This window comes from Sitophilus oryzae, unplaced genomic scaffold (assembly GCF_002938485.1).
Source record: "Sitophilus oryzae breed Bouriz unplaced genomic scaffold, Soryzae_2.0 scaffold_177_pilon_pilon, whole genome shotgun sequence".
NCBI lineage: Eukaryota > Metazoa > Arthropoda > Insecta > Coleoptera > Curculionidae > Sitophilus > Sitophilus oryzae.
In genome coordinates this window covers 1,040,273-1,066,784 of record NW_022146479.1, presented here as the reverse complement: position 1 = coordinate 1,066,784, position 26,512 = coordinate 1,040,273, and the positions used below count along the sequence as shown (strand labels likewise).

Here is a 26,512-nt window from a genome sequence, read left to right as displayed (position 1 = left end):
TGACAAAAGCCAGTATCTGGGACGGTTTTATAGAGGGTAGTTCTCCATCTCCAATATCAGTCGTACCAAAATTCATGGCACGAATGGTTGTCGTCTCGGCGCACTCAGTGATGAGGTGTACTGGTGTTTCCCCATCTTCCCCACAGAATCTGCATTCGCCGTTTCTTCTTAGTTTCAATCTACTGAGGTGTTCATTGAGGAGACAGTGTCCTGTTAAAAACCCCGTGACAATCCGAAGATTGTTCTTACTCAGACCCAGAAAGATCTGTGATTTTTCTTGATCATAAGCCCTCAGAAACTTCTTCGAGTGTCTTAGACCATTGCAAGATTTCCATTCCAGGTTGCGGATGGAATCTTCCATTTATATAGATTAAAACCCGAAATATGGAAATCAACCAACATTATAATAAAAGCAGCGGCATTTACAATAGCTGTTTTTCGCGGAGCCATTTTGTGCAAATATTCCGGATTGTTGACAAATGTTCACAAACTCACTGTTAATTCGCGAATTCTTGTCCTGTTCAAAAAGAGAAAAATAGAAACGAACCAACATTTGCAAACGTTTTCAAACATTCACAAACAGTTGCGAATGTTTGCTTGTCAATGTTTTTTGGTGGAAACGCACCTTAATGGGCGAATTTGTGACAAAACTGATTTGATTTCCCCTTATGTCTTAAATGCTGTACGGTGGAGACACCAATACTTCTGCGGCCAACGCATAAATCATTATTTTCTCTAATTCGGCCCAAGAACGGTAAACTAATAGGATTGCTCATCCTCATAAGACGTACGTTCGCCTCTTCCCGCGCTTCAGCTGAGAGTTGTGACGTCATTGTAGCCCTTGTCAAAGTCTTCGTGGTCTTGTCATGATAGTGTGTATTATTAGTTGCCTATGGTAAACTTATAAAAATAACAGCTGAGAAATTTTGTATTAATTATTTTGTCAATTTTAAATGTGAAAAAGGTGTCTTTAAAACTTTTAGAGCTATAGAGTGTATAAATACGTTCATTTTGTGTTGTGGATTGTGACAAAGTGCATACCAAGTGCCCACGATTTTGTTTATTAATTATTTTAAAGCAAAATATGGAAGTACTCTAAAAAGAATGCTTTGAAAAGGTGATGCTGGGAACTGCTGTTCTTAAAAATGCATTATCCGAGTATCTAATACGATTTATACAGTTAATTTTCTATACTGCATACATATAAGGTGTTTAAATAAATAAACTAAATAATGAACGTTTTGCATTCGGTAACCAATAATGCCCGTGTGTGTATTACTGGTTGCCGGATAAGGACTAATAACCATGACAAGGGCTACAATGACGTCACAAAGCGAGTAGTTTTCGCATGCACCTGGCGGACACTTTTGGCTGAATGAGCAGTCCTATTAGGTTAACTGTTCTTGAATTCGGCCAACGAAGGCATATCGAAGACGGTGTGGAACTGAAAGCGACAGTGTTGCCATATTAAAATGTGTAATACCTGTAATACGTTTGACGAAAATATCTTTGTTGTATTCGTTGTTAAACATAGAATAAACAACAAAAAGAAAAATTCAGTATTATCATTGTATTAGAAATTAACCAAAAATAGTGAAATAATGATGAAGTAAAAAATAAAATCTTGTATGCACTACAAGCAAGTATAATATACGATAATGTCCATTAAGTAGTAAGCTAATAAGATACTTACAAAGACAGTTGGAACATTCTGTAGCTATGCATTGGTATATCAACCAACTCTCTAGCTCTACAATGGTCGTCATCTTCTTATCTTCTAAAATTCGTATATTTAATGGTAGGAAAATGGCAGTGACTAGATCTTTTCCGGCATAACATCTGAAAAAAAAATCAATATTTACTTAAATAAATCACTTATCATTTGCTCATCATTTAAAAATACGAATGATTTTTTTTTTACAAAATTCATGTGTCGAGAACGCCAATATATTATTTATTTATAACTATTATTGGTTAGTTTTGTATATATTTTATTAAATTTTATCTTAAATCTTATTAACATTCTTTTGTATTGTTATGTATTTTGTTTTATATATTTTTTCTAAGTAAAGATTACTTATAAAACGATTATCCTGATGGCGATCTACAGAGGGTTTGGCAATAGTGCGTCGGGCATCTGTAGCTCCTAGAATAAAAAACTTGAGAATTTTGTTTAAGTGTAAACCTAAAGTATGTACGAGAATGTATTTCAAGAAAATATTTTAACTTCTATAGGGTGACTCAAAAAAGTGTGAGTAGATCGGGATTATTTTTCTTTTATATATAACCCCCTGTATATTATTGCATTTTTGGCTTCCTTTCAGATCACTTTACATAATCGTAAGATATGAGTAAATACATTTCGGTAATTAAGACATTAATAAATAAATAAAAAATATAAAATTTTCAACCTTCATGAAGAAACTGATTACAACTGATATTTACTTTAGATAGCCTATATGTATACTTACTTTTCTATAAATATCGCAAGCTTAAATCATACTGGGTGTTCAAAATTCTACGCCAAACTTTCTAAAATATAAAATACTTTTTCGTCGTTTTTTAAATTGGTTACCTAATAGAACACCCTGTATATTATTTTTTTATTAGATGGAGAGTTAAAAAATGAACATTTTTTGTATTTAAAGTATTTCAAAATTGTTAATGGTTTCCCAGATACACGCAGTATTATTTCATATGGCTCTTTCAACCATAAAATACGAGAGAAAAATCATTGGGTGGCTAAAGGGTGGCTATGATAAAAATATACTGTGGAAAATACCAAATAAAATATAAAACCGCGCATATTATCTGTGAAACCGGTAAAAATTTTGAAATATTGTAAATAAAAAAATTGTTCATTTTTTAGTTCTCCATCTATTGAAAAATTATATACAGGGTGTTCCATGTTCCATTTAAAAAAAAAACCGAAGAAAAATTATTTTATATATTAGAAAGTTTGGCGTAGAATTTTGAACATCCTGTATAATTTACAATTGCCATATTTATAGCAAAGTAAGTACAGACCATGTAAAGTAAATACCTAATATAATTTTTATTTCAGGACAGTTCATGTATTTTTAATAATTTTTTAAGAAAGGCTAAAAAATATATATTTTTTATTTATACTCATATCTTAGGTTTACATAAAGGGGTCGGAAAGGAAGCCAAAAATACAATAATATACAGGGTGTTCCATTTAAAAAAAATCATCGCGATCCACTTACACTTTTTTGAGCCACCCTATAGAAGTTAAAATATTTTCGTGAAATACATCCTCGTACATAATTTAGGTACCTATGCACTTAAACAAAATTCCCAAGTTTTTTATTCTAGGAGCTACAGATCCCCGACGCACTATTGCCGCACCCTGTATAGCATTTTTTACTACTAAAACTGAAATAATAAAAAAATAATAAAAATAGTCGTTTCGCTTATTTATTGAAACAAATCGTAAATCGTAAAATCAAGGAGTTCAACTGACAATGTAATGAAACAATTGAAATTGGCCCATTTCAATAAATGTCATATCCTCAAAAATGGCCAATTTTTGTAGGTTTTGGGCAAAAACGTTTGAATAATATTAAAAATTATGTTCGAATCTCAGTGATAATGAGTTAGAAATAGATGGCTGTACCCTTTCTGAACACTTTGGGGTAGTATCTAGTGAGAGCTGTGATTTATTTGCAGGAAAATCAAAGGGGATTTAGAAGATGAACACAAACAGGCAAGTAAAGGAATTGTTTAGTATTAACATAAGGGTGTTTTTTGTTATCGTTATTAACCTAAGAAGTGATTTTTTTTATTTCTCATTAGACGAATGAGATAAATAACAAAGATTTATTATGTCAATAGCTTAAAAGAGCTGTCTTAGTAGCGCGTTTAGAAAAGATTGCAGTAGTAAACTATAGGCGATAAATGCTGACGATTTTATTACAAAACCAGTCGCCAGAACAAAATTTACATTTTCTAACGAGGAATGATTATATTATTTGTTAATTGCACTTCCTGCCGTTAATATTCTTGTAATTCTGAATTATTAGCTCGAAAGAAAGGAAATAGAGAAGGAGGATGTAAGAAATTACATGCTGTTAATTAAATCATTCTTTGTTTGGCTTTAAATTGTTGTGCATTAATGAGGAATTTCACTTTTTAAAGAATATCTATACCTAGTTTTATGCGTCAAATTTTATTCGAATATAAAATAAATAATAAATTAATTTTAACTAGATCAATATATTATTTATTTTTAAATATTAGTTTTGTTAGAGTTAGAAGTGGTCAAAATATGCAACCACCGAATATTAAATTAAACTGTGGCTCTACCCTCATGCGCAATAGTGAGTAGGGTACTATATTGAAAAAATTATAAAATGAAGATCGCTGTCATTTTATATGTAAATTTAAATAAGGAATATCATCGATGTTCATTTCCAAGCCAACTGGGCGCCGCGCCGTTTTTTTCGATCATACGGTATTAAAATATCTGTGTGAATGTTTCGATAAGTAACTTACAAAGAAGTGTTATATAAAATATATTTTTAAATACAGGGTGGTCCGAACTGTATTCCGGAAACTTCGGCAGCATAAAAAAAAGTTCGTATGTACGTCTTAAAATGTTTAGTTTCGGAGATACAGGGTGTAGAAGTTTCATTTTTATTTCGATTTTTTCCAAAGGTAAAACACATGTAGGGGGCGCCACCTACATGTGTTTTAACTAAGGTTTTAACTGTTTTGAATAGTAATAACTTTTCGTCCGTACCTGTATAAAACTAGTGAGTGAAAAAATATACATTTCCGTGATTTTTTACGTAAAAAAATGCCTTTTGATAAAAATTGTTACGAGCAACCGTTGGAATAGTTAATACATGTTATTATTGACACAAAATAAACACATGTTGAGTTGATAGTTATTTGAATGAAATGATAAATTTGAAAAGTTTTTATTTTCTTTAAATTAATCATAAATTTCTCTGCGAAAAAATGATGATAAAATAGTTTCTGTTGAACTTTTGGGACAAAATAATTTCAAATTTATGATTTCAGTCTAATAACTATTAATTTAATCAACATCTTTAATTTATGCCTATGATGACAGGTAATGATAATTTCGGTTTCAAATATCTCGAGAATTATTACTCGTAGCGATTTTTACCAAGAAACCTTTTTTTCGTAAAAAACGTGGTAAATGTATATTTTTTACTCAATAGTTTTATACAGGTACGAACAAAAAGTTACTACTCTTCAAACCAGTTAAAAATATGTAGGTGGCGCCCTCTACAAGTAGGAGTCATATTAACATCTGAATCAAATTTCTCATGTTAAAAAAACTACCAGACAACAATTTCCATCCAAATATTGACGTTACTTCAGAAATGATCTGGAAAAAATCGAAATAAAAATGAAATTTCTATACACCCTGCATCACCGAAACTAAGCATTTTAGAACATACATTTATACGAACTTTTTTACTTATTTTTATCTGCAGAATATACCGCCGAAGTTTCCGAAATGTAGTATAATAAATGATGTTAATAAAAAATCCAAAATTAATTAGGTATATTTGTGTCAATTTGCCACACCCTTTTTCCGTTGCGTCTATACCCATGTTACTTTTTTTAATCTCATTAATATGTGAATAAAATCAATCAGTTAAATTTATATCATTAAAAATATCAATCGATGATAATTTCTTTTGAGCTGACCCCTATATGTCACTTATTAAAAATTAACATAAAAACTTAAAATAAAAAAAAGATTTGAACATGTCAATCATTCCCAGGCAAATTTATTTCCTAAAAATTATTTTTTTTAAATAGATGTCATTATGTTATTTATTATTATCGATATATCTAATATTTTTTAATCAAATAAACTTTTAATTATGTTTTAATCTAATGAATAAAAACGAAAATGATATATGTATATCTAATAAATTAGATAAATAGAATTAAGTAATTTGTAATATCTTTAAAATGTATTTTCTATTGTCTATTATATTTTGAGGAAATTTTATCATACAAGGATTATACAGGGAGAATCTAAAATGAGTGCAAATATTTTTAGGTGTAGTATATTTCGACCCCAGAAACACGATTATGTTTTTTTTCGCGAAAAAAAGAATTGAAAATTTGGAATTTTTTGAAAAATTTTTGGGAAACTATTTTAGTTATTAGTTAAAAAATATAATTTGTTGATAATATGGCAACATAGGTACTATAGGTAGTAGATTAAATTTAGAAGAAAGAAAATCCAGAAAAGATCCAGTGGTTCTCAAAATGTTAGAAAAAATATATTTTGTAAATTTTCAAAATAAAATAACTTGGTTATTTTGGATTTATTTGAAAAACAGTAAAGAGAAAATATGTTTCTTTTATCGAGATCTCCCAGCCCTGAGAATATTTGCACTTATTTAAGACTCACCCTGTATAAAAACAGCTGTAAACTATCTTGATGTTTATATATTTAATTTCCTGTATCTCTTTTGTATTTTATTCATTATGTATTTTTGGGGTATTTGTTTATTAAGTTAAAAAACAAATCATATCTACAAACAATGTATAAATTTACTGGAATGTACACATATAACAATTAATTATTCCTCTCTTTAATCGACGCAAGATGCAACGTGTGTAGGTCTAACAGAAGAATACAATATTTCATAATTACCACGGGATAATACCTGTTTAATTAAAAATAACTACTGATTATATACCCACATTTACTGAAATGTATACTTTAGCCGTAATAAAAGCAAAAAAGTAAGATTAACCTCATGTTCTATTGATGGCAGCGTGTGTACCGCCAATACTAAAATGCAATAATTTATAATCATCATTGAATAATACTTTGTTAATTAATTTTCTAAAACTGGTTTCGCAAATAACGTTGCCACTTAATACAAGACGGTTCAATATAAAGTAGGGACGTTTAAAACTATCGATAAATCTTATTGAAGATAAGCATCGATATATCGAAAGTGACTATGATATAATTAGTATTATTTTTATTATTATACGGTTCGATATGTTAACAGTAAAAGTCAGAAATTAGTAAATGCTATCAATTACTACTAAAAACTCACATTCACTGATTTGCTAGCACTACGCGCGAGTAAAAGTTCAACATCCAATTTTGAAACAAACTTTTACTAGTGAATGCTACTACCACAAATTAGGTATCCTATAAGTATACAGATAAAAATCTTGTCCCTAATTGGTGGTACGAAAATTGTTTTTTATGACGATGAGCAAACGAGTAAATTTTCTTGTGCGCAAAAATAAACTCCCGTTTAAACAGCGTAATAACTGGGCCGGTCAGGCGCTGTGCACAATTTTAGAGGCCATAAGTGGGCGTGTTTGTGCGCAAATTAGTAACCTAACTAATGCGCGACTCCGAAAATTGGAACCACTAAAAACAATGTTTTTGACGATAAGTTTATAATCTGTATAATCTGTGCTACTACTAACTGAACAGTTAACAATGCAAAACCAGGCAAATGTAAACATACCTTAAGTAGATAAATAGAATAACAATAACTAAGTATTTGTTATTGTACTGTATTCCGTTGTAAAACCAGGCGAACCAGACCGGTAAACTACGGTAAAGAGCGGTTCCTGAAAAACATCGGTTTGATACGGAACGGTTTGGTAAAATGCTGGAAACGTCAAATGTTGACGTTTACTAAATTTCAATACCTCTATTATAAAATGTATTTTTTATGCATTTTTAATGTACCTATTCTCTGCTTTTGCGTTTGCTTCTTCTTTTCAATGGAGTTTAATATTGAAAAGTACTTTATTAATAAACTGTTAAACTCGCTAGACAGCTCAAGTGAAGAATTGCAGATGCAATATTAAAACAGATCAATAATAAATAAACAAATCTAATCAATATTTATATTTTTATAGCTTACAAAACATTCACGATTACTTGTTGTCTTGTTTTTCATGTTTTCTTTAAATGTTCCTGACTTTAAGAAACAATGGCTGCATGATAAGTTTAAATGGTCCTAAAAAGTTATTCTATTTAGTTAATGAAATGTATTTACCTTTTCTGCCTACCTCCATTACTTTTGGATTTACATCCAAAAGTAATGGAAAATATTATTACAAATTTTAGAAATTAAATGAGAATTTCACTCGAACTTCCAATATTTGCTTGATTTCTATCACATAAATGACATTGATTGACAAACAAAACCAGAAAAACCAGCCTTCTCGCGCTGGTTAGTTTGGTGACAGAAGGGTGACCGTGTTCCGTAATAAGAACACTTTCAGGAAACCGATAGAAACGGAACATAAAACCATAACCAAGGTAAGCAACGGAATACACCCTAAAACAGCTATGTTATAGTAACTACGGTTAGTGTCCCCGAAATGTATTTTGAAGTTTAAAACTTGTTCGGATTAGGCAAAAGCTTAACGCATAGAAAACACAAATTGACATTCACAAAATCGTTGACAACTTATGGTATGTTGGCATTTGCCTGGTTTTGCACTGTTACCTGTTCAGTTTTAATTTAAAAATATGCAGTTTTTCTTAAATTAGTTAAAATCGGCCTGTTTAAAATTGAGCAAATTTAGCATGTGTATTCAGCATACGCAGACCTTTAAAAAAACTATTTACGACTTCGTTGTAAAATCAACAGAAGAGCAAATATTTGGACTGTTCAAAATTTGCAAGAGATTTCCTATGTTTCCAAGTACTAATACTGAATTAGAATATTCATAATATGTATATGTACTATAAATCTTATAAGTAATGTATCGATATTTTTTATTAAATTGCCCATCTCTAAGCTGGAGCCTATACTGAGCCTGCAGGTTGAACGTTAATTTTGCCGCATAAATTGCTGCCAGACGTTAAACCGTCTCAATCGAGATTATATTGAAACAAAATTGGATTTTAATTCAGCAAATATTTATAGATATTACGTCAACAACATCTAGAAATTCAGATGACTTTCTTTGAGTTCTACTCTATAAGCTTGGTTGTTCTACTGTTCTGTATATTAACGCGATATTAACTAATATCGTTGTAATGTCTAATGCTTGTCAAACGAGTCAGGCAAATGACAGACGACATCCAAAAAATTCCATAATAATTTCACAATGAATGACAATCCGAAGATTGTTCTTACTTAAATCAAGAAAAAACCTTGATTTTTCTCAGTCGTCCTCGAAGTCCTGAGAAATTTCTTCAAGTATCTAAAGCTTGATTTTCATGCATCCGTTATCCGTTGATACCAATGGGCCGACGGCTCTCTGATTGGTCATAGCCCGTCAACGCAGAAAGATTGTACGATAACGGACGTTTTGACAGTTTTTTGACAAATTTAATCTAACCTTAATTTAAATAAAAATATAATAGGTTCTTTAATATATCTTTTGCTATGCTCTTCTGAACCTGACCAAGTGCGGGCCATCTGGCTGCCAGTAGACTACTGCGGTTCACTACTGCGCATCACATCTGTACAGGATTTCTCGATTATGAGTAGAGATACAATGATGCGATTTTCACATTACTTTGCTACTTTTTTTATGAAACCAATATCCTACACATATGTTTGTCCGAGACTCCTTAGTTCCTGAAACACAGGGCGAATTTGTGACGCGCAGTAGTGAACAGATGTTGAATACAGATATGATGCGCAGTAGTAAACGCAACGTCTACCGGCAGCCAGACGGCCCGCACTCTGTTCAGAAGAGCATAGCAAAAGATATATTAAAGAACCAGCTTTCTTAAAATTCTCTCTCGAAAACGTTGTTGGCTCTCAGACTACTTGTATAAGTAAAACAGCGAAATCGTTATGGAAATGAAAATATAAAATGACACCAATCACAAGCAAATCGTATATCCGATGAACGGAGACATGAAAATGCAATAAATTTAAAAACTGCGTAATTTTCTAACCAATCGAAATCTTTAAATTCAACCAATAAAATTAATATCGTATCGTCGGATAACGGATGCATGAAGATCAAGCTTTTGACTGTTGGAGGATTGTCATTCCAGGATACGGATGGAGTCTTCCAGGTTCTTCAGTTCCGCTTTAAGTTGGTTTCCACTTTGAAAGCAGAACGGTTCTGGTTCAGTTAGTGGCGAAGTGTTCGCTCCTTTTCTAGCTAGATCGTTTGCTTTTTCATTGCCTTCTTCTATCCTTTGGTGAGCGGACACCTAGAGTAGGAGGACTTTATTTTCTTTGCCTAATTTGTTCAGCTTCTTTAGGCATTTTTTGACCAACTTGGAATTGATGGTTATTGAGCAGTTGATCGCTCTTAAGGCTGCTTAACTTAGTAAACTCTGGAAATATAGAAGTAATGAATATTTCCCTGTAATATTTCCACTTAAATGAATTAATTTAGAGTTTAATAAATTCTCGTTCGTTCTCTAGGGTGGTGGAATTTTAATTTCCTCAATGTCAATTATTGCCAAGTTCATTTGCATGGCGCTCACATTCGACACGCATAAAAATGAGGCAGAAATGAATTTGTTCCCGTTTTTATTCCGAAAAACACATCCATTAATTCATAATAATGGGAAAATTTAAGCTCACCTTGCTTACAACTCGTCAAATATAGGATGATATGGACAACAATGGGCAGCGGAGTATTGACAGATGTTTTTTTATAGTTGTTGATGAAAACTTCGTCAATTGCAATAAATTCAAAACATCCTGTGGAAAAAATGGGACGGGCATTTTAGATAAACACACTTTCCTGTAATCTTAGATGTATTCCGAACATTTAATTTTTTTAATTATCCTATTATCTCCTATTCTCTTATGAACTACATATCTATACTACTATTACTACTAATATATAAAATCTCCTATTCTCTTATATGAACTACATATCTATACTACTATTACTACTAATATATAAAATCCTTAAGTGACTGATTAATCACGATCCTGCTCAAACCACTCAACGTAAGAAGTTCAGTTTTGGCATACAGGTTGATTCTAGGGTATAGAGGTTCGATAAAAAGGGATTTTTCGAAATTACAGTTCCAAGAGGGTGAAACCACCCCTCAAATATTACAATATTTTTTATTTAAAAAACGGTCAAGTTTCCGAAAAAACACTTAAACACGTCTATTTTATTTTGTCTTTTTTACATACATATTTTAAGATTTTTTAAAAATGTATACAAGGTGTTTCGAAAAATCTGGTCATTGATTAATCACGATCCTGCTTAAACCGATTGACGTAAAAAGCTGATTTTTGGAAAACGGATTGACTTTAGGGTGTAGAGGTTCGACAAGGAGGGGTTTCTCGAATCTCAAATTTCAAAAGGGTGAAAACGCCCCTCAAATATTACAATATTTGTTATTTAAAAAACGGTTAGTCTTTCGGGAAAACGCTTGGACACGAATAATTTATTTTGTTTTTTACATATTTTGTATTTTTTAAAAAATCATACAGGGTGTTCCAAAAAGTTGGGTAATTGATTAACCACGATTCTGCTTAAACTGATTGACGTAAAAAGCTTATTTTCGGTAAACGGATTTTTCGAAAGTCAAATTCCAACGAGATGAAATTACCCCTCAAATATTACCAAGTTATGTAGTAATATAGCCATATTGTTTTTTCTCATGCTGACATAAATGAGAGAAAATTTTATCCAGTTTGTATGTTAATGGGAATTCTTGCTTTGCTTTATCATCACTATTACAAATGATTAATTCGACGCGAACGAAGTCGCGGGTACACGCTAGTATTTAAATAAAGTACTGATATTTTTACAATCTTGAATTTGTTGAAAATGGAGCTCTCAATGCCAACCGTTATATTGAGGATGTCCTCCAAGAATTTGTCGTTCGATTTACTCCTTTCATTGGAAATCAGTTTATACTGATGCATGATAATGCCAGGCCACACGTTGCGCGGGGTAACGAGTTAGGAGTACGAGTAGTTAACGAGTACCTGGCTGGTTGGACTACAAAGATTGGAATGGCCTCCTTGTAGTCCCGACCTCAATCCAATCGATCATTTGTGTGATGAACTTAAAAGAGCTGTTCGGCGTCTTCCTATTCCACCACAAACTTTACAAAAGCTATATGGCTAGCATTAACGGATATTACCAGTTAATCTATGGGAGATCCCTACGTTGATGCTAGCCTTACCTCTTGTAAAGGGTTTTCTTGATCAAGAAAGAATAACTACCTTTATTCATTCGATACGATAAAGACCTCGAGCTGTTATTGCTGCGAGAGGTGGACATACACCCTATTAAAATTATTATAAAATTATTGTTTTTGTCAATAAAAGAATCTCTGAAATCAATACTTTACTTAAAAATGTGTAGATCATAAAAAAATAGAGATAATGGGATAATTCAAAAAATGAAATGGTAGGAATACATCTAAGATTACAGGAAAGTGTTTTTTATCCAAAATGCCCGTCTCATTTTTTCCACAGGGTGTTTTGAATTTATTGCAAAAAAACAACGTTTTGATTTACCCCGGTATAAACCCACCTAACCCAATAATATAAGCCACTAAAATAACAAAAATTAATGCCAATTAATTTATCTTCACACTGATACCATAATCTTAAAGAAAATGATTTAAAATTTATGATTTCAGTCTAATAACTATTTAGTCAACATCTTTAATTTATGTCAATGATGACAGGTATTGATAACTTCGATTCCAAATATCTCGAAAACCATTATTCGTAGCGATTTTTACCAAGAGACCTTTTTCACGTAGAAAACGTCGTAAATATATATTTTTTTACTCAGTAGTTTTATACAGGTACGGACGAAAAGTTATTACTCTTCAAACCAGTTAAAAAATAGGTAGGTGGCGCCCTCTACTAGTAGGACTCATATTGACATCAAAATCAAATTTCTCATATCAAAAAACTGCCAGACACCAATTTTCATCCAAATATTGACCTTACTTCAGAAATTATTTGGAAAAAATCGAAATAAAAATGAAACTTCGACACCCTGTATCTCCGAAACTAAGCATTTTAGGACATATATTTATACGAACTTTTTTACTTATTTTTATCTGCAGAATATGCTGCCGAAGTTTCCGGAATACAGTTCGGACCCTGTATAATTCCCCCTGTATAATTCGATATACTTAATCGAACAATTATATATTATATAATATATAATTGTTCGTATACATAATATTAACGTGATGAAAAAATGTAAAGGACAAAATAAAAATGTCACCTCTTTTAAAAACCTGACTACTAAATATGCGGAATATAAGTATAATATACATATAAAGAAACCTAAAAAAAGAATAAGCCAATAAAACGTACCTTGCCACGGTATATTTCACCGCTTAATGGACATTTTGCACGCTAAAAATTTACATAAAAGGTTCCATTTTAGCGCCGAAAATATATTTTATTCGCGTCTAGTGCGAAGCATAAAAGAAAATTAGGAAGAATCTCGGGAAGAATATATCTGTTTAATGTCGATATTTTTATATTATACAATACCTATAAACATATAGTCCATATCAAATAAACGTTTCGTCACGTGATTAGTTTGACCAGTACAGCGTTGCCCACTTTTACATATTTTCTTTTAATCAAAATATTTTAGGAAAAAAAAAAAATTAATTATAAATATATAAACAGTTATTATTTACATCAACAAAACTCACCCCCTTAACAGCACTTAAGGGACATAAAGGGCCATTTCTACTGCTTTCCCGTTCAAAATATTCTAATAAAGTTGCGATTAGTTTTTTACTGTTATTAAGCTATCTTGTACACTTCGAACTAAAATATGTTCTAAAAAGACAATGTTCGACTGCAAGCTCTGATAGCAACATTTTTTAAGTTTAAAATATCACACCACAATTCATTTAAATCAAAAACTCGTAATACAAAACCAAAGTGTCAAAATGAATGACAATGTCAGGAAATAAGTAAATGAATGTGGCAACTTGACATTTTTTACAGCAGGACTACCACCTGAATCCCCAGTTAGTCAGCCTGGCACCGAATATGTCCATGGTTAGCAACAACGAATTTAAAAATGGCGCCCTCGATTACGTAACTAAAAGTTTAATTGATATCGAATATACTTATAGAGGCTGTCTCTAAATAAAAATACCTATTGATTTTTTTATAAAACTACTTGTTTGGACCTACTGAGATTACAATTCAACTTAAAAATACAAAATAGAAAACAACTTTCTTGCAGTATAGGTATATAATAAAATTATATAAGGATTCTTGCCACTTAACTGCTGATATAGAAATTTAATTCTACGCTGTGTTTGTCATAATCTGGATCAACCTGCTCTCACTACCGGTTTCGGAGCCCTACTCCATCATCAGGTGAGCCTGGGCAGATCCACAAAATGACAACCACAGCGTAGAGATAGTTAATTCACCGACACTTTCCGACAATTCGGAATTAACTATCTCTGCGCTGTGGTTGTCATTTTGTGGATCTGCCCAGGCTCACCTGATGATGGAGTAGGGCTCCGAAACCAGTAGTGAGAGCAGGTTGATCCACATTATGACAAACATAGCGTAGAATTAAATTTCTATATCAGCAGTTAAATGGCAAGAATCCTTATATAATTTTATTACTTAAAAATACATTTTACTGGCAAACAAATTTGACTAACCAAAAAAAATATAATATTTAAAGGAATATATTATGGGTATATCGCGTTGGTCATCAGACACAATGGAAAATGATTAAAATGAAAATTACTATTAATTGAAATGATTACTTAAATAAAAATTATTATTAATGAAAATTGAATATAAATAAGTCATCAATGGGCAATGGAAATACAAACACTTGTATACATTTTTTTGTAGTTTATCTTTGTACCATACCATCGAAAAAAACGGCGCGAAAAGCGCTATCCTTTTTTAATATTTCTATAATTAGTGTTTTTTTTTTGTCAATTTTTAATAAATGACGTCTAGTGATCGACCTCGCCAAAATTATCATCAGTTGTCATTCCCCAGCCGTCTTTGACGCCGTTTTTTCTCGATCGTACAGTATGAAAAATAAAACCACAGTTTAAAGAATATATACTTTTTAAACTGTGATAATTTCGAAACGCATTGTACATACGTGCATCTATTATTTATTCATACCATAGTATTCCTTATTCTAACATTTTCTATATACCTAACAAGATTTTGAATAGATTTTCTTTGTACCTGGCTCGATATGAAGTAAGATAACCTTGTCATTTATATTTTTAGACTTTGTTTTTTCAAAGATATACCTGAGTTTCTAATGTATTTAATAATCTTCGTTTTTTATATCCATTAAAAATAAAAGTGATTACAGTAAATATGCATTTAAAATTTTCATCAAATGAAATACTGGGTGTTCCAGGCTGAACTTGCATTAGAAATTTCTAGCGAACTGCAATATCAAGTTCCGAAATTTCATCAAGAAACGTATACGCTTTAAAATTAAATCTTAAATAACTTAAAAACGATTTATTTTAGGTTTTGAGGACATGTATCATCAAAAAGTAACAAATTTAAAAACCATTAAACCAGTGAAATAAATAGTAGGTTTTCATTTAGGCCGCATAATTTTAAATAGGTAGATCTCAGTGTGAAACAAAAAATCTCCGATCTAGATGTTGTATTTCTTTATAAACGTCTAATGCAAGCTCAGCATCGGACACCCTGTATATATCAATTCATATATTTTAAGTTCCTTTTTTAAGTGACAGTATGTACCTATAAATACAAAAGCTACAACATCGCTACACAGCTACACATGTAAAACTACTAAATATTACAGTACCTCAGAGCTATTTTTGGTGTAACTCCTTACAAAATCAATTTCTTATAAATTATTTTTAAAGGTTGATTTTATTTGTCTTTAACTTTTTCTTGATCTATTTTGGGCTTTACCCCCTCGTTAGACCAATCCTTTTTAATCATTTCTACAACCCTTGTTCATATTTGCAGGTAAATATAGATAATTTTAACAAATCTCATATTGGCAAAAAAGGTCAAATCGTTTAACTTCCCCATCGTTTTAACCAATAAAATGATTGCTGAAAATGAGCGCCATTTTCGAGGTCTAAAAATAAACAATAGAAGCAATTATAGTGAAAACTTTATGCGGCATCGCAAATATACAGGGTGTGAGAGAAAGCTATTTTTAAAGCAGCTTACGAACAGTTCTGTGTAAACATTATGTGATAGTTAATTGTTAATTATTTAGTTATTTTATTGGTATAAAGATGACCTAAGACTTGTTTACGTATTTTGGTATCCTAGTTAAATAATAATGAAGTAAATAATAATTATTATTTGTATGATTAATATTAATTTGACACATTCGTCTTAAATTTAATGATTATTATTTTCACGTGTTTACCATTACCATTTCAGCATTTATCATTTTTTTTTCTGGAAACTATACAAAAAATATATCCTTTCTTAATTTTTCATCTAAAGTAAAATTTATGATTTTTATAATACAATTCATATTTTTTCCTATCGTTTGCAAATTCAATGACGAAAAAGTTAATGAGGAACACGTGAAAGTTATCATGATTAAATTATAAAAAAATATCTCGTCAAAAGGATAGGGCAAAATTGACAGATCTTATTTCATCTTATATTTGACTACCTGCAAGATTCTGTGATCTTCATCCAGTAATCTACATAGGTATATAAAATGCTAATGGTTATCTGTGTCGTCTCTACTGAAGTAACGACTTGCTCTAGAAAGTTGCTTTTTTTACTAAAAGATAGCTAATTGGCTCTTCTAAAAACTGTCGTCGCCGGATTTTTTATTTTTCATTTAATTAAAAAAAAATAAAAAGTAGTTCCTGATGTCGTGGCAGATGCGCCAGCCTTCAACTAGTATATTAATAATTATATTTATGTTGATATCATACATACTGGACTCACACCATCAAATCTAGATCCTTAGATATCTATACATACAAAATATATCTGAAAAAGCTATCCATAAATTAGTTAATAATTTATTTTTCAATAATAATGAACTTGCATAAATGCATTTTTTTTGTTTATCTATATATGTAGAACAATTTTTGAATATATTAAATATCCATTTACAACAAAGAAAAATATGAAATTAGTATTCTAAGGAAAATTTGGATCATTCTGTGTTAATGGGAAAATAGTAAATATTATTTCAGCTAAGTAAATTTTTTATGTCCAAATAAAATGTGGCCTTCTTATAATTACAAACCATAACTTCAAGTACTTAATCCAGAAGTAAACAAAATCATACAAAAATTACAGAAACTAGTTTATTTTATTGACACTATAAATAATTATGGATATTATGGTACCTACAGAAGACATATTATAACGTTCATAGAAAATGGTTGCAGATATTTTTTTAACAAAAATCAATCAGGGTCTGTCGTAAAATAACTTAAAACAATTTTTTTCTCTTTAGGAAATAAGCCATCATCAAGAAAATTGTAAATACGTACTCTTTAATTTCGCAGTAATTGTAATTGATTTGTTTACAACCTATTACCATTTAAAAAAATATCAGTAATAAAATAGGTACGTTTTAAGATTATAGTTAGATCATTGAATTCTTATGATATATTATGGTTAAATCGCTGTAAAACATGAGATTAGTCGTCATTTTCAGAGACGTGTGTCTCTCGAGGCTGTGACCTCTAAAGGAATGTCCGTTCTGTGTTATGGTCTGTATGTGGAAGGAATGTACATTCATACGTGATACGTGGAAGAGTTACAGAACAAGAGAGATGGGTTCTTTCGAAATTTTTTGATGACATTTTTGAAAAAAATAAATAAAAACATTTTTGTAGTATATTTTTTCTGCTATATATTACTATTACTTCAATAAATTATTAACACACACTATAGATTACGGTGCATCCTGTGGTTAAGACAAGACGCAAGATATTTTTATCAGTAACTTACTATACAAGATTTTTCGCATAATGTAGCAGTATTTTATCATCTAATTCAGATACAAATTTGAATGGTTTAGATGATGAAGAGTTCAAGTTCTACTGGCTTTTTAAAAGATCTTCCACGTTCTAGTACATCCCGTTTAACCGGCTGTTAATCTTATTTTAAGCTGCCACCTATAAATTTCATGTCTTTTAGATCAAAATATTAAGAATTACACAGTATAAATATACCGATTTGGTGTGTTTGGATTGCTGTATGTTGGAAGTGCGGTTTGGATTTTAACGTGTAATATAAATGACCGGTTTCGAGACAGAGAGACAAAATCAAAAGCGACATACAGTGTTGCCGGTTTTTACGTTTGTAGGAAAATTTGTGTAGAAAAAAAATAAACTATTTTAAAAACTTTCCTGTATACTACTGAAATAAAGATAATATATCTAAGCTAAATATAATCTATTACAACTGTAGTAAAATGAGTAACTAATTGTGAAAAATAAGGTTGCAACCCTAGATGCAACATTTTCCATAAACGCCTACTCAGGGCCGTTCCTGGCGTTAAAATCCAGACCATACTTCTAAAATGACATTGGTATATCAAATTCTAAATAACACATTTTGTCTCTAGTGTTCAGTTTTTGAAATATTTTCAATTGAATGTACAAATGACATTTTTTGCATAGCCTGAAGATAATTAAACATTTACCTACACCGATACATATTTTTTTTAATTTATAGTAGGCAGAATATCTTTTAGAAAAGGTTTGACTCATCAATTGAGCATCAGCGACAATTTTAGCGATTTCTAATAGTTTGTGTGTAGTAAACTTTGTTTAAACTTTATTACAATGGTGACTAGCTGTTCAGCTTTCAAGCGTAAAAGCCGCAGTTAAATGTAAGAAAGAGCCAGGAGTTACGTTTTACAGGTAAGTAAACAGTCCTCTCCACCTTTTTAGCGTTTTCTTATTGAATTTGATAATTATTTTTCTGATATTATATTATGTACTTGATATTTGCTATACATTACTAGTTTTGTACCGTTTGTTAACATTTTAATACATTTTTTTTCGTAATTAATTAGTATTATAGGCGTTTTATTTATATTAGTATATAGGCGTTGTCAAAACATTTATCGAAAATATAAATATGTCTTCAAGCAGCTAAGTTAAGAAAAATATGTGCCGCGGCACTGTTTGGAGGTAAGGTAGCAATTTGGTCTTGGGTATTATTAATCCTTGTATTCTTTAGTCACTGACACTGACTGATATCAACAATACTACCGATACTACCGATATCCTATACATACAGAACAGCCATTTCTTCCTATTTTTTGTCATAAATATATCTCTCAATACTTTCATTGTTTTAGCTCGTTTGTATTTCAAAATATTAAGGATTACACAGGGTGTCCCAGAAATAAGTGCAAGTATTTTAAGGGGTGGTAGATCTCGATAAAAGAAACATATTTTCTCTTTATCGTTTTTCAAATAAGTCCAAAACAACGGAGTTATTTACTTTCCAAAAAAAATATTTTTTTGTTAAAATTTTGAGACCTACAGGATCTTTTCTGGATTTTCTTTCTTGTAAATTTAATCTACTACCTATGTTGCCATATTATCAAGAAATTGTTTTTGGCCGACCATACCAACAGGTATGGTAGGCTATTAAGATCGGCAAAAAAAGTTTTTTTAATTTCACTCAAAATAAGTTATTTGGGTCATAAATGACCTAAATACAAAATATTTTCATGCGTCTGTCTGTCCGTCCGTCCACACGTTAACTCAAAAACCGCTAAACCGATTTTAACCAAATTTGGCACAAAAATACTGTGGCACCCGAGCATCTGGCCATTAGTTTTTGGTGGTGGTGGTTACGAAGGAGGGGGGTTAAAAATTAAAAAAAATCGTAACTCCAAAATTACAGTAGCTAGCGAAACGCGGTTTTCAATTTAAGATTAGGAATAATATTTGCAACAAAATTTGTAATAACATCAAAATCAGTCAAAGTCGCAGTTTTTGAGATAATTGAAACTAAAAGAACTGCCTACCAACTTTTTATTAACATATTTTAGTATGGGCGGCTATACGTGCCTCCCGGCGCAAATTTTTTTGTATTGATTTTATTTCTATGAATTTCTTTTGATATAAACTACACTTTGTTGTTTGTTTGTTAATAAACTCCAAATTAAATACACTTAAAAGGAAATTGGATCAAACAAATATTTTAGTGTTTGCACTTCCGTTTGAAAGATTAGAAGACGGTCTCTTTCTCTTTATACAATGTTTGCCTATGCTAAGCGCCAGTTTATTGCGTTACGCAGTTCTGAACAACGAGCTCTTATGTATTTCTCCTATGGCAAACGAATCTAACTATAGAAAATAAAAAATAACGACCATCTGTTCATCGGGTCGCGCCAGGTGAAGGAAGCTCGATCGTCCTTACAACTGGTTGTTGTAACGGTCTCCCTTTTCGGCGGTTTCTTCAGACGGTTGACACGTGCCGTCGGCCCTGATATGTACGGGGTGTCCCAAAATATAGGTTTCAAATTTTGGGTTTTTGTTTTTTCCTCTTAATCAAAATTTTTGAAATTTTTATTTTGAAAATGATTTGTCTTAAGAGTCTTACAAATTTATATATTTTTTAAATTTCTAAATTTGTTAATAAGTTAAATAAATAACTTGTTTTATTTTTAATTTAAAAATAGCAAATATTATGTAGTAGATATGTTTTTTTCCAGATCTACCACACCTTAAAATATACTTGCACTTATTTAAGAGACACCCTGTAATAACATACAATAGCCTATTATATCAATACCTATAATTACTGTTGGAAAAGAGACTTCAAAAAAAATAGAAAAGAACAGAGAGCTTCTGACATCATAATTTTGTGAGAGCTGGCATTGTAGATACCGTATGATCGAAAAAAAAACCGCGTCAGCGATGACTATAAAATGAAGATCGCTGTCATTTTATATGTAAATTTATATGGGAAATGTCATCGATCGTCATTTCCCAGCCAACTGGACGCCGTTCTTTTCGATCACTTTTTCGATCATAGGTATATACGAAATTTAATCTTCAATTTTGGAATAATAATTTTATGGAGAAAATCAAATAAATACAAAAAATATTCATTTAAAGAATTCAACTTTTTAATGTAAAAAATATATTTGTATTATCCCGTATATTTATGAGCATACCTATTTACAAAATGTGCACTACTAGCTATAGCTATTCCCCGCATTTTTAATAAAAAAAAAATAATTAAGAAAAATTACGCATCTCAAATATAGAGATCACCCTGTATATGTCTCCGGATTGTCTTAACAAGAGGAAAGATGTTATATAACGTTTTAAAACAGCAAAATTATATTACCATAGAAACGCGTTTTGATTTTTAGAACTTAGAAAAAATTTAACTATATTATAATGTTTTCTTAATTTTGTCTAAAACTGTATGGGAATTTGGAAAAGTATAAACGGGATTAGACATTTTAGAACAAGCAAAAATGTTTATGAAGAATTAATTTTTCTCATAATGTCAATAATAAAAAAGTTTTTCCTCTTGTAAAGACATTCCGCGGGGACATACTGTATATATCTTTCTAATTTCATTCCATATTTACAGATACACCTCCTACAGCATAAAATATGTTTACCCTTTTATTTTTGCATACATACATACTTTCATTTTACATTTTTTACATTGAAAATTGAATAAACATAAGATTACTAAACCCCAAACTACTGATATTTGAATTTAACAGTAGGTATAGACGATATATTGCTTTTGCCATAACAGTTTAAGTATATTTTTATTTTCAGTTTTTGTATATTTTTATTTTTATATAACGATCTTAAATATATTATATTTTTAAATAAAGTTGGATTTTAGCACTTGGTTTTCACTGAATGATTCAATATTCCTTATGATTTTATATCTACTGTACTGTAAATACAAAGACGTATTATTTCAACAATATTTTTTTATTCTGTTGAATCTATAAAAATATTTAGTTACCAATGTAAATTTTTATTGTACTCCCATAGATCACCTTGAGTTTGCAGATATTTTTTGCACACCCACTTGATACTTAATTGACCTACTATACCAGAACATACACTTCTAGCAGGGCCGTTCACAAGTTATTTTATCCTGAATCCTGAGTGATACATTATTATATTAATTTTATATCATACATTTTTTTCTAATAGCAAATTTAATAAACACACTATAGATATCTGAACTAAAATATTTGGATAACCATTCTTAAACAATGTACAAATATATAAAATATATTGGCTTTTAAAATGAAAACCGCATTACTAAACTAATTCGCTAAATTTAGCCGGATGTTTTTTCTAACAAATAAAAGCCATGCAAGGCAATGAATCATTTAAAAAGCGTAGCGGGAACGAATCATTAACACGTATTAAAATTTATTAAGCCGAAAAAATAATGAACAAGCCACCAAAACGTAACAAATGATTAACAAAACTCACCAATTAGTGAAATGCATGCGGTTGCTATGACAACCCAAAGGAAAACAACGAAAAATCGACACTGGCTTTATTGATATTTTCTCGACGGCCAATGGTTAACGCGAGACAAAATTCAGTCAGTTACAAAAATATAATTAAATTGCACTAATTACGTGGAGGTTTAGTGATGAAACACAACGAGAGCACCCTACTATCCGAAAAACCGCTCGTTTACTGAACGGGGAAAAGAAACACCTTGACGTTTGGGCCGCGACAAATGCAAACAAGAAAAAAAAATACCAATGTAGTAGAATTTTAGTGGGAGAACCGCGGATGCGTCTTTCGTATAAATTTAAATTTGCCTTGCGCAACGATTTAGGCAACCAGTAAAACAAGGATACATATGTGAAGTTGGCCACAGAATCGGGGAATTACTGTACTCTTCCTCTTCGTATATATGGCACTTGTCCATCAAGGATGGGTATATTAATTAATAACATATGTCTCCTTTGTGTTGTTTATTTTATGTAAAATAAAAAAAAGGAAAAGTTGCGTAAAATTCCAACCCTGACTATAAAACTGTGGGAAGTGGGAAAACTGGGAGGAGCTTGTGTATGGAGGGCTTAATCATAGGGCTTAATCTATGGATGGTAGTTCAAATGTAACTTTAAAAAAATTTTGGATTTATTTTTGTAATATTTATTATATGGAAAAATGTAAATTTATTATCACTGTTTGAGAAACATGCAACATTTAATAAGTACTTCTAATAGCATAAATTATTATATCCAACCAAATAACCTCAACCTTGTGTGATATCATTAGAAAATAAGGTGGGGTTCTTATTTGTTTATCTTTAATATATTCAAATAAAATTATTTTCAGGCTTGACAAAATAATATAAAGATGTGTGCATTGCCTGTTGTCGATTTTGAACGCGAATTGCACAGAAAGTATTTGTCTAGATTTTTAAACCATCGTATTCCTTCATATTTGTTGAGTATGGATACAAACAGGTAAATTCCTATGATGTTTACTAGTTTTAGGAGTTAATTCGGTATTTTTTAATAGATCAGTATTAGCGTATTTTTGTATTGCTGGCTTAGATGTTTTGGGCGAAACAGAAAAGATATCGGGTGAAAGAAAACAACAAATAGTTGACTGGATTTACCGGCTTCAGATTGACAACCAAAAAGGTTAATGATTTTTAATAAAATTATGTTTTTATTGTAATTATTAATTTGTAGACTTGGTAAGTGGGTTTCAAGGATCCACGACATTAAATACAAAAGAGAACAAAGACCAGAATACGCCTTATAAATGGGGTCACATTGCAACAACCTTTTCTAGTCTATTAACGCTTTTGATTTTAGGAGATGACTTAGGCAAAGTGAATAGAAAAGGAATAATACAGAGTAAGTACTGTTGTAAAATGCTTGAGAATTTATTTTTGGAGAATGTTCCCTGGGAATGAAACAGTTAAAATGAAAAATAAAATACTTTTATAAGGGAACTTAGCTCTTTTAAGGGAAAATTCCCTAGTAATGAATGGGAATGTTCTCTTCATAGAGATACAAACTAATTTATATATTTTAATAAAACCTTAGGTTTAAGAGCATTACAGTTAGAAGATGGCTCTTTTAAGGGTGCAATCGAAGGAGCTGAAAACGATATGAGGTTTGTATTTTGTGCATCGACTATATCATATATTTTAAACGATTGGACGGGTATAGACGTCGAGAAAATGATAGATTTTATATTAAAAAGCATAGTAAGTTGGTATTTATATTTATAATAATCACATGTTTTACTAAAATAGTTTTTTTAGTCATATGACGGTGGAATTGCACAAGGACCTGAATTGGAAAGCCACTGTGGATCGACATTTTGTGCGGTCGCTAGTTTAGCTTTAAGCAATAATTTACACAGATTATCAAATAATCAGTACAAGAATTTGAGGAGATGGCTACTTTTTCGACTTGAAACAGGTAGAAATATCCAATATCTAATCTAAGTAGAAATTTTATAATAATATTTTTCTAATATAGGATTTAATGGAAGACCGAATAAGCCATCTGATACGTGTTATTCATTTTGGACGGGCGGAGCCCTTAAAATATTGAATGCATATCAATTTATAGAATCTGACAATAATCCCAAGTTTGTTTTAATGACTCAAGATAGATATGGTGGATTTTCTAAATGGGTAAGTCAAAAATAATTTCTAGTTTATTTTTTTAACTATTTCTTATATTATTTTGAAGGTGAATTCGGTTCCTGATCCTATGCATACATACTTTGGACTAGCTGGTCTTAGTTTAATGAAATACGAAAATTTAGAACAGGTTCATTGTGAACTAAATTGCACAAAAAGAGTCCATGAGAGACTAAAAACGATACATGCCAATTGGAAGTAAAGTATGTTCGAAAAAGAAAACGGCGTCGCAGTAACCCACGAGCGCGACATATTTATTAGCTATTGTTATTTCATAAGACGCGGGTTTTTTTACTGTGACGCCGTTTTCTTTTTGATCGTACGATATCTTAACTAGGGGCCTTCTGACATTTCAGCAACATATTTTTGTTTACTTTACCTCTGTTTATTAATGTAGGCTATTGTCTCTATGAGTAGATTTATAAATAACAGTGGATTTTTAAAAGCACAACCTTTTTTGATATTTTTTGAGAATTTATACAAAAAAAAATGTAGTTATACCAAGGAATACCGTAGCTATACAGTAGCGACAGTATGCGTCGGCATTTTTGAACTAAGTGCAGGGTTGCCACAAGAAAATTTTTGATTGTGCAGAACTTGACCATAAAAATGTGTAGCATTGTGTAGCCACCCATGACCAATAATAGTAAACTATCTAAAAAGACTATGAAAAAGACGTACGTTCACCAAATTTTAAAACATGGTGGTAAAACGAATGGAGTCTCACTTCCACTCGTTTGTATACGTCAATATATTCATTTCCCATTTCATTTCCTCTCATGCCAGCAAATATTGCCATGACGTCAAAATTCATGTCGCGAAACTAACGATTTTATGGACAAATTAGACCGGTTAAAAAAGTCTGTATAAAAACTCTAAACAATTCAGGACTGTTTAATCGGCCAAATTTGTCCATAGAAACTGCAGTCCTTGCTGATATGAGAGGAAGTGAAATAGAAATTGAATATTATTCACGTATGCCAACGAGTAGAAGTGTGACTGAACTACAGTGACGTAATTGAGGCAGTGAAATTTGGCCAAAGTACGTGTTTTGTATTATTTAAGGAATTAAACAATCCTCTCTATTTACCGTTTTTGACTCGACCAATAGACGGTCCTTGATTCCTGACCCAGTTCATACTCTGATATTTTACTGAACACCTGAACACTGATGACGGAAAATGATATTTGTCAGTTCAAAATTTAAAGTTCAGTTGTGGCCTCTTTTAATGTAACTTAGATAACTTAAAAGCAAAAAAAAACAGCTTTTGTCAGCTAATTTACTGTTCTGGTATTATTTTTTATAAGAAATATGTAAATTCTCAAAATGTGTAGCACAGCCGATTGTGGTGTAGCTGTGCAATCATGGAAGAAGATGTGTAGCAAAATACACAATTGTGTAGCTTGTGGCAACCCTGCTAAGTGCTGAAAATTATCAAGTCATATTTTAAAAATTAAATTCAATAAAAAACCTAGAATTTTATTGATGAAGATTTATTAAATACACTGAGAAAAAATATTTTTTTTATACAGCTCTTTTTATTGATACAAAATAACAGCTACGATAACTGTTATTTTTTTATTGTTTTTACGTTTTAACAAATTATATACAGGGTGTCCCACTTAAGATGGAAACAAGCCAATATCTTGGTTGTTTGTTGAGTCTTATGGCTATAAGACGTACATTTTGCCCAGGGTAAGAAATGCGATACCTCATAGACGTACGTTTTAATGGGGTGTGATATTTTTCGAGTCAAGAGTAAACTACCCTTAGGACAGTATTTATTTCAAATCTGATAAATTATATTGAATCCTCCTTACCTAAGATACTTAAGTTCTAACTTTGATAAATATTGATACAGGGTTCGTCATTAAAATAAGACATTTTTATTTTTATTATTATTTTTTTAAGT

General features: G+C 30.9%; 2 protein-coding genes across 3 annotated transcripts in view; one reads left to right on the top strand and one right to left on the bottom strand.

Moving 5' to 3' along the window:
- The window catches only part of LOC115882212 (tumor necrosis factor alpha-induced protein 8-like protein), a 29,559-nt gene extending 6,886 nt beyond the window's left edge, over window positions 1-22,673 (bottom strand). Inside the window, exons 1-2 of one of the 2 annotated variants that reach the window (XM_030900120.1) lie at window positions 22,406-22,673; window positions 1,694-1,839 (exon numbers count right to left, since the gene is read on the bottom strand). In XM_030900120.1, coding sequence (XP_030755980.1) covers window positions 1,694-1,766 — 73 coding nt within the window. In that variant the 5' untranslated portion in view covers window positions 1,767-1,839; window positions 22,406-22,673. Of the gene's footprint in view, window positions 1-1,693; window positions 1,840-22,405 lie in introns of those variants that run through there. The other variant, XM_030900121.1, reaches the window with a different exon arrangement.
- A 363-nt stretch (window positions 22,674-23,036) lies between these two features.
- On the top strand, window positions 23,037-26,226 carry LOC115882211 (geranylgeranyl transferase type-1 subunit beta). The gene is made up of 8 exons (XM_030900119.1): window positions 23,037-23,217; window positions 23,270-23,400; window positions 23,456-23,580; window positions 23,632-23,799; window positions 23,992-24,155; window positions 24,213-24,372; window positions 24,433-24,590; window positions 24,649-26,226. Exons 2-8 carry the CDS (start codon window positions 23,291-23,293, stop codon window positions 24,799-24,801), a joined length of 1,038 nt encoding a protein of 345 aa, XP_030755979.1. The 5' UTR covers window positions 23,037-23,217; window positions 23,270-23,290; the 3' UTR covers window positions 24,802-26,226.
- Window positions 26,227-26,512: the final 286 nt, after the last annotated feature.

Bases quoted from the DNA above. Each gene is read 5' to 3' on its own strand.
- LOC115882211 (XM_030900119.1), top strand. From the start codon at position 23,291: ATGTGTGCATTGCCTGTTGTCGATTTTGAACGCGAATTGCACAGAAAG. The intron at 23,401-23,455 runs GTAAATTCCTAT...ATTTTTTAATAG, and splicing joins TTGAGTATGGATACAAACAG to ATCAGTATTAGCGTATTTTT. The intron at 23,800-23,991 runs GTAAGTACTGTT...ATAAAACCTTAG, and splicing joins TAGAAAAGGAATAATACAGA to GTTTAAGAGCATTACAGTTA.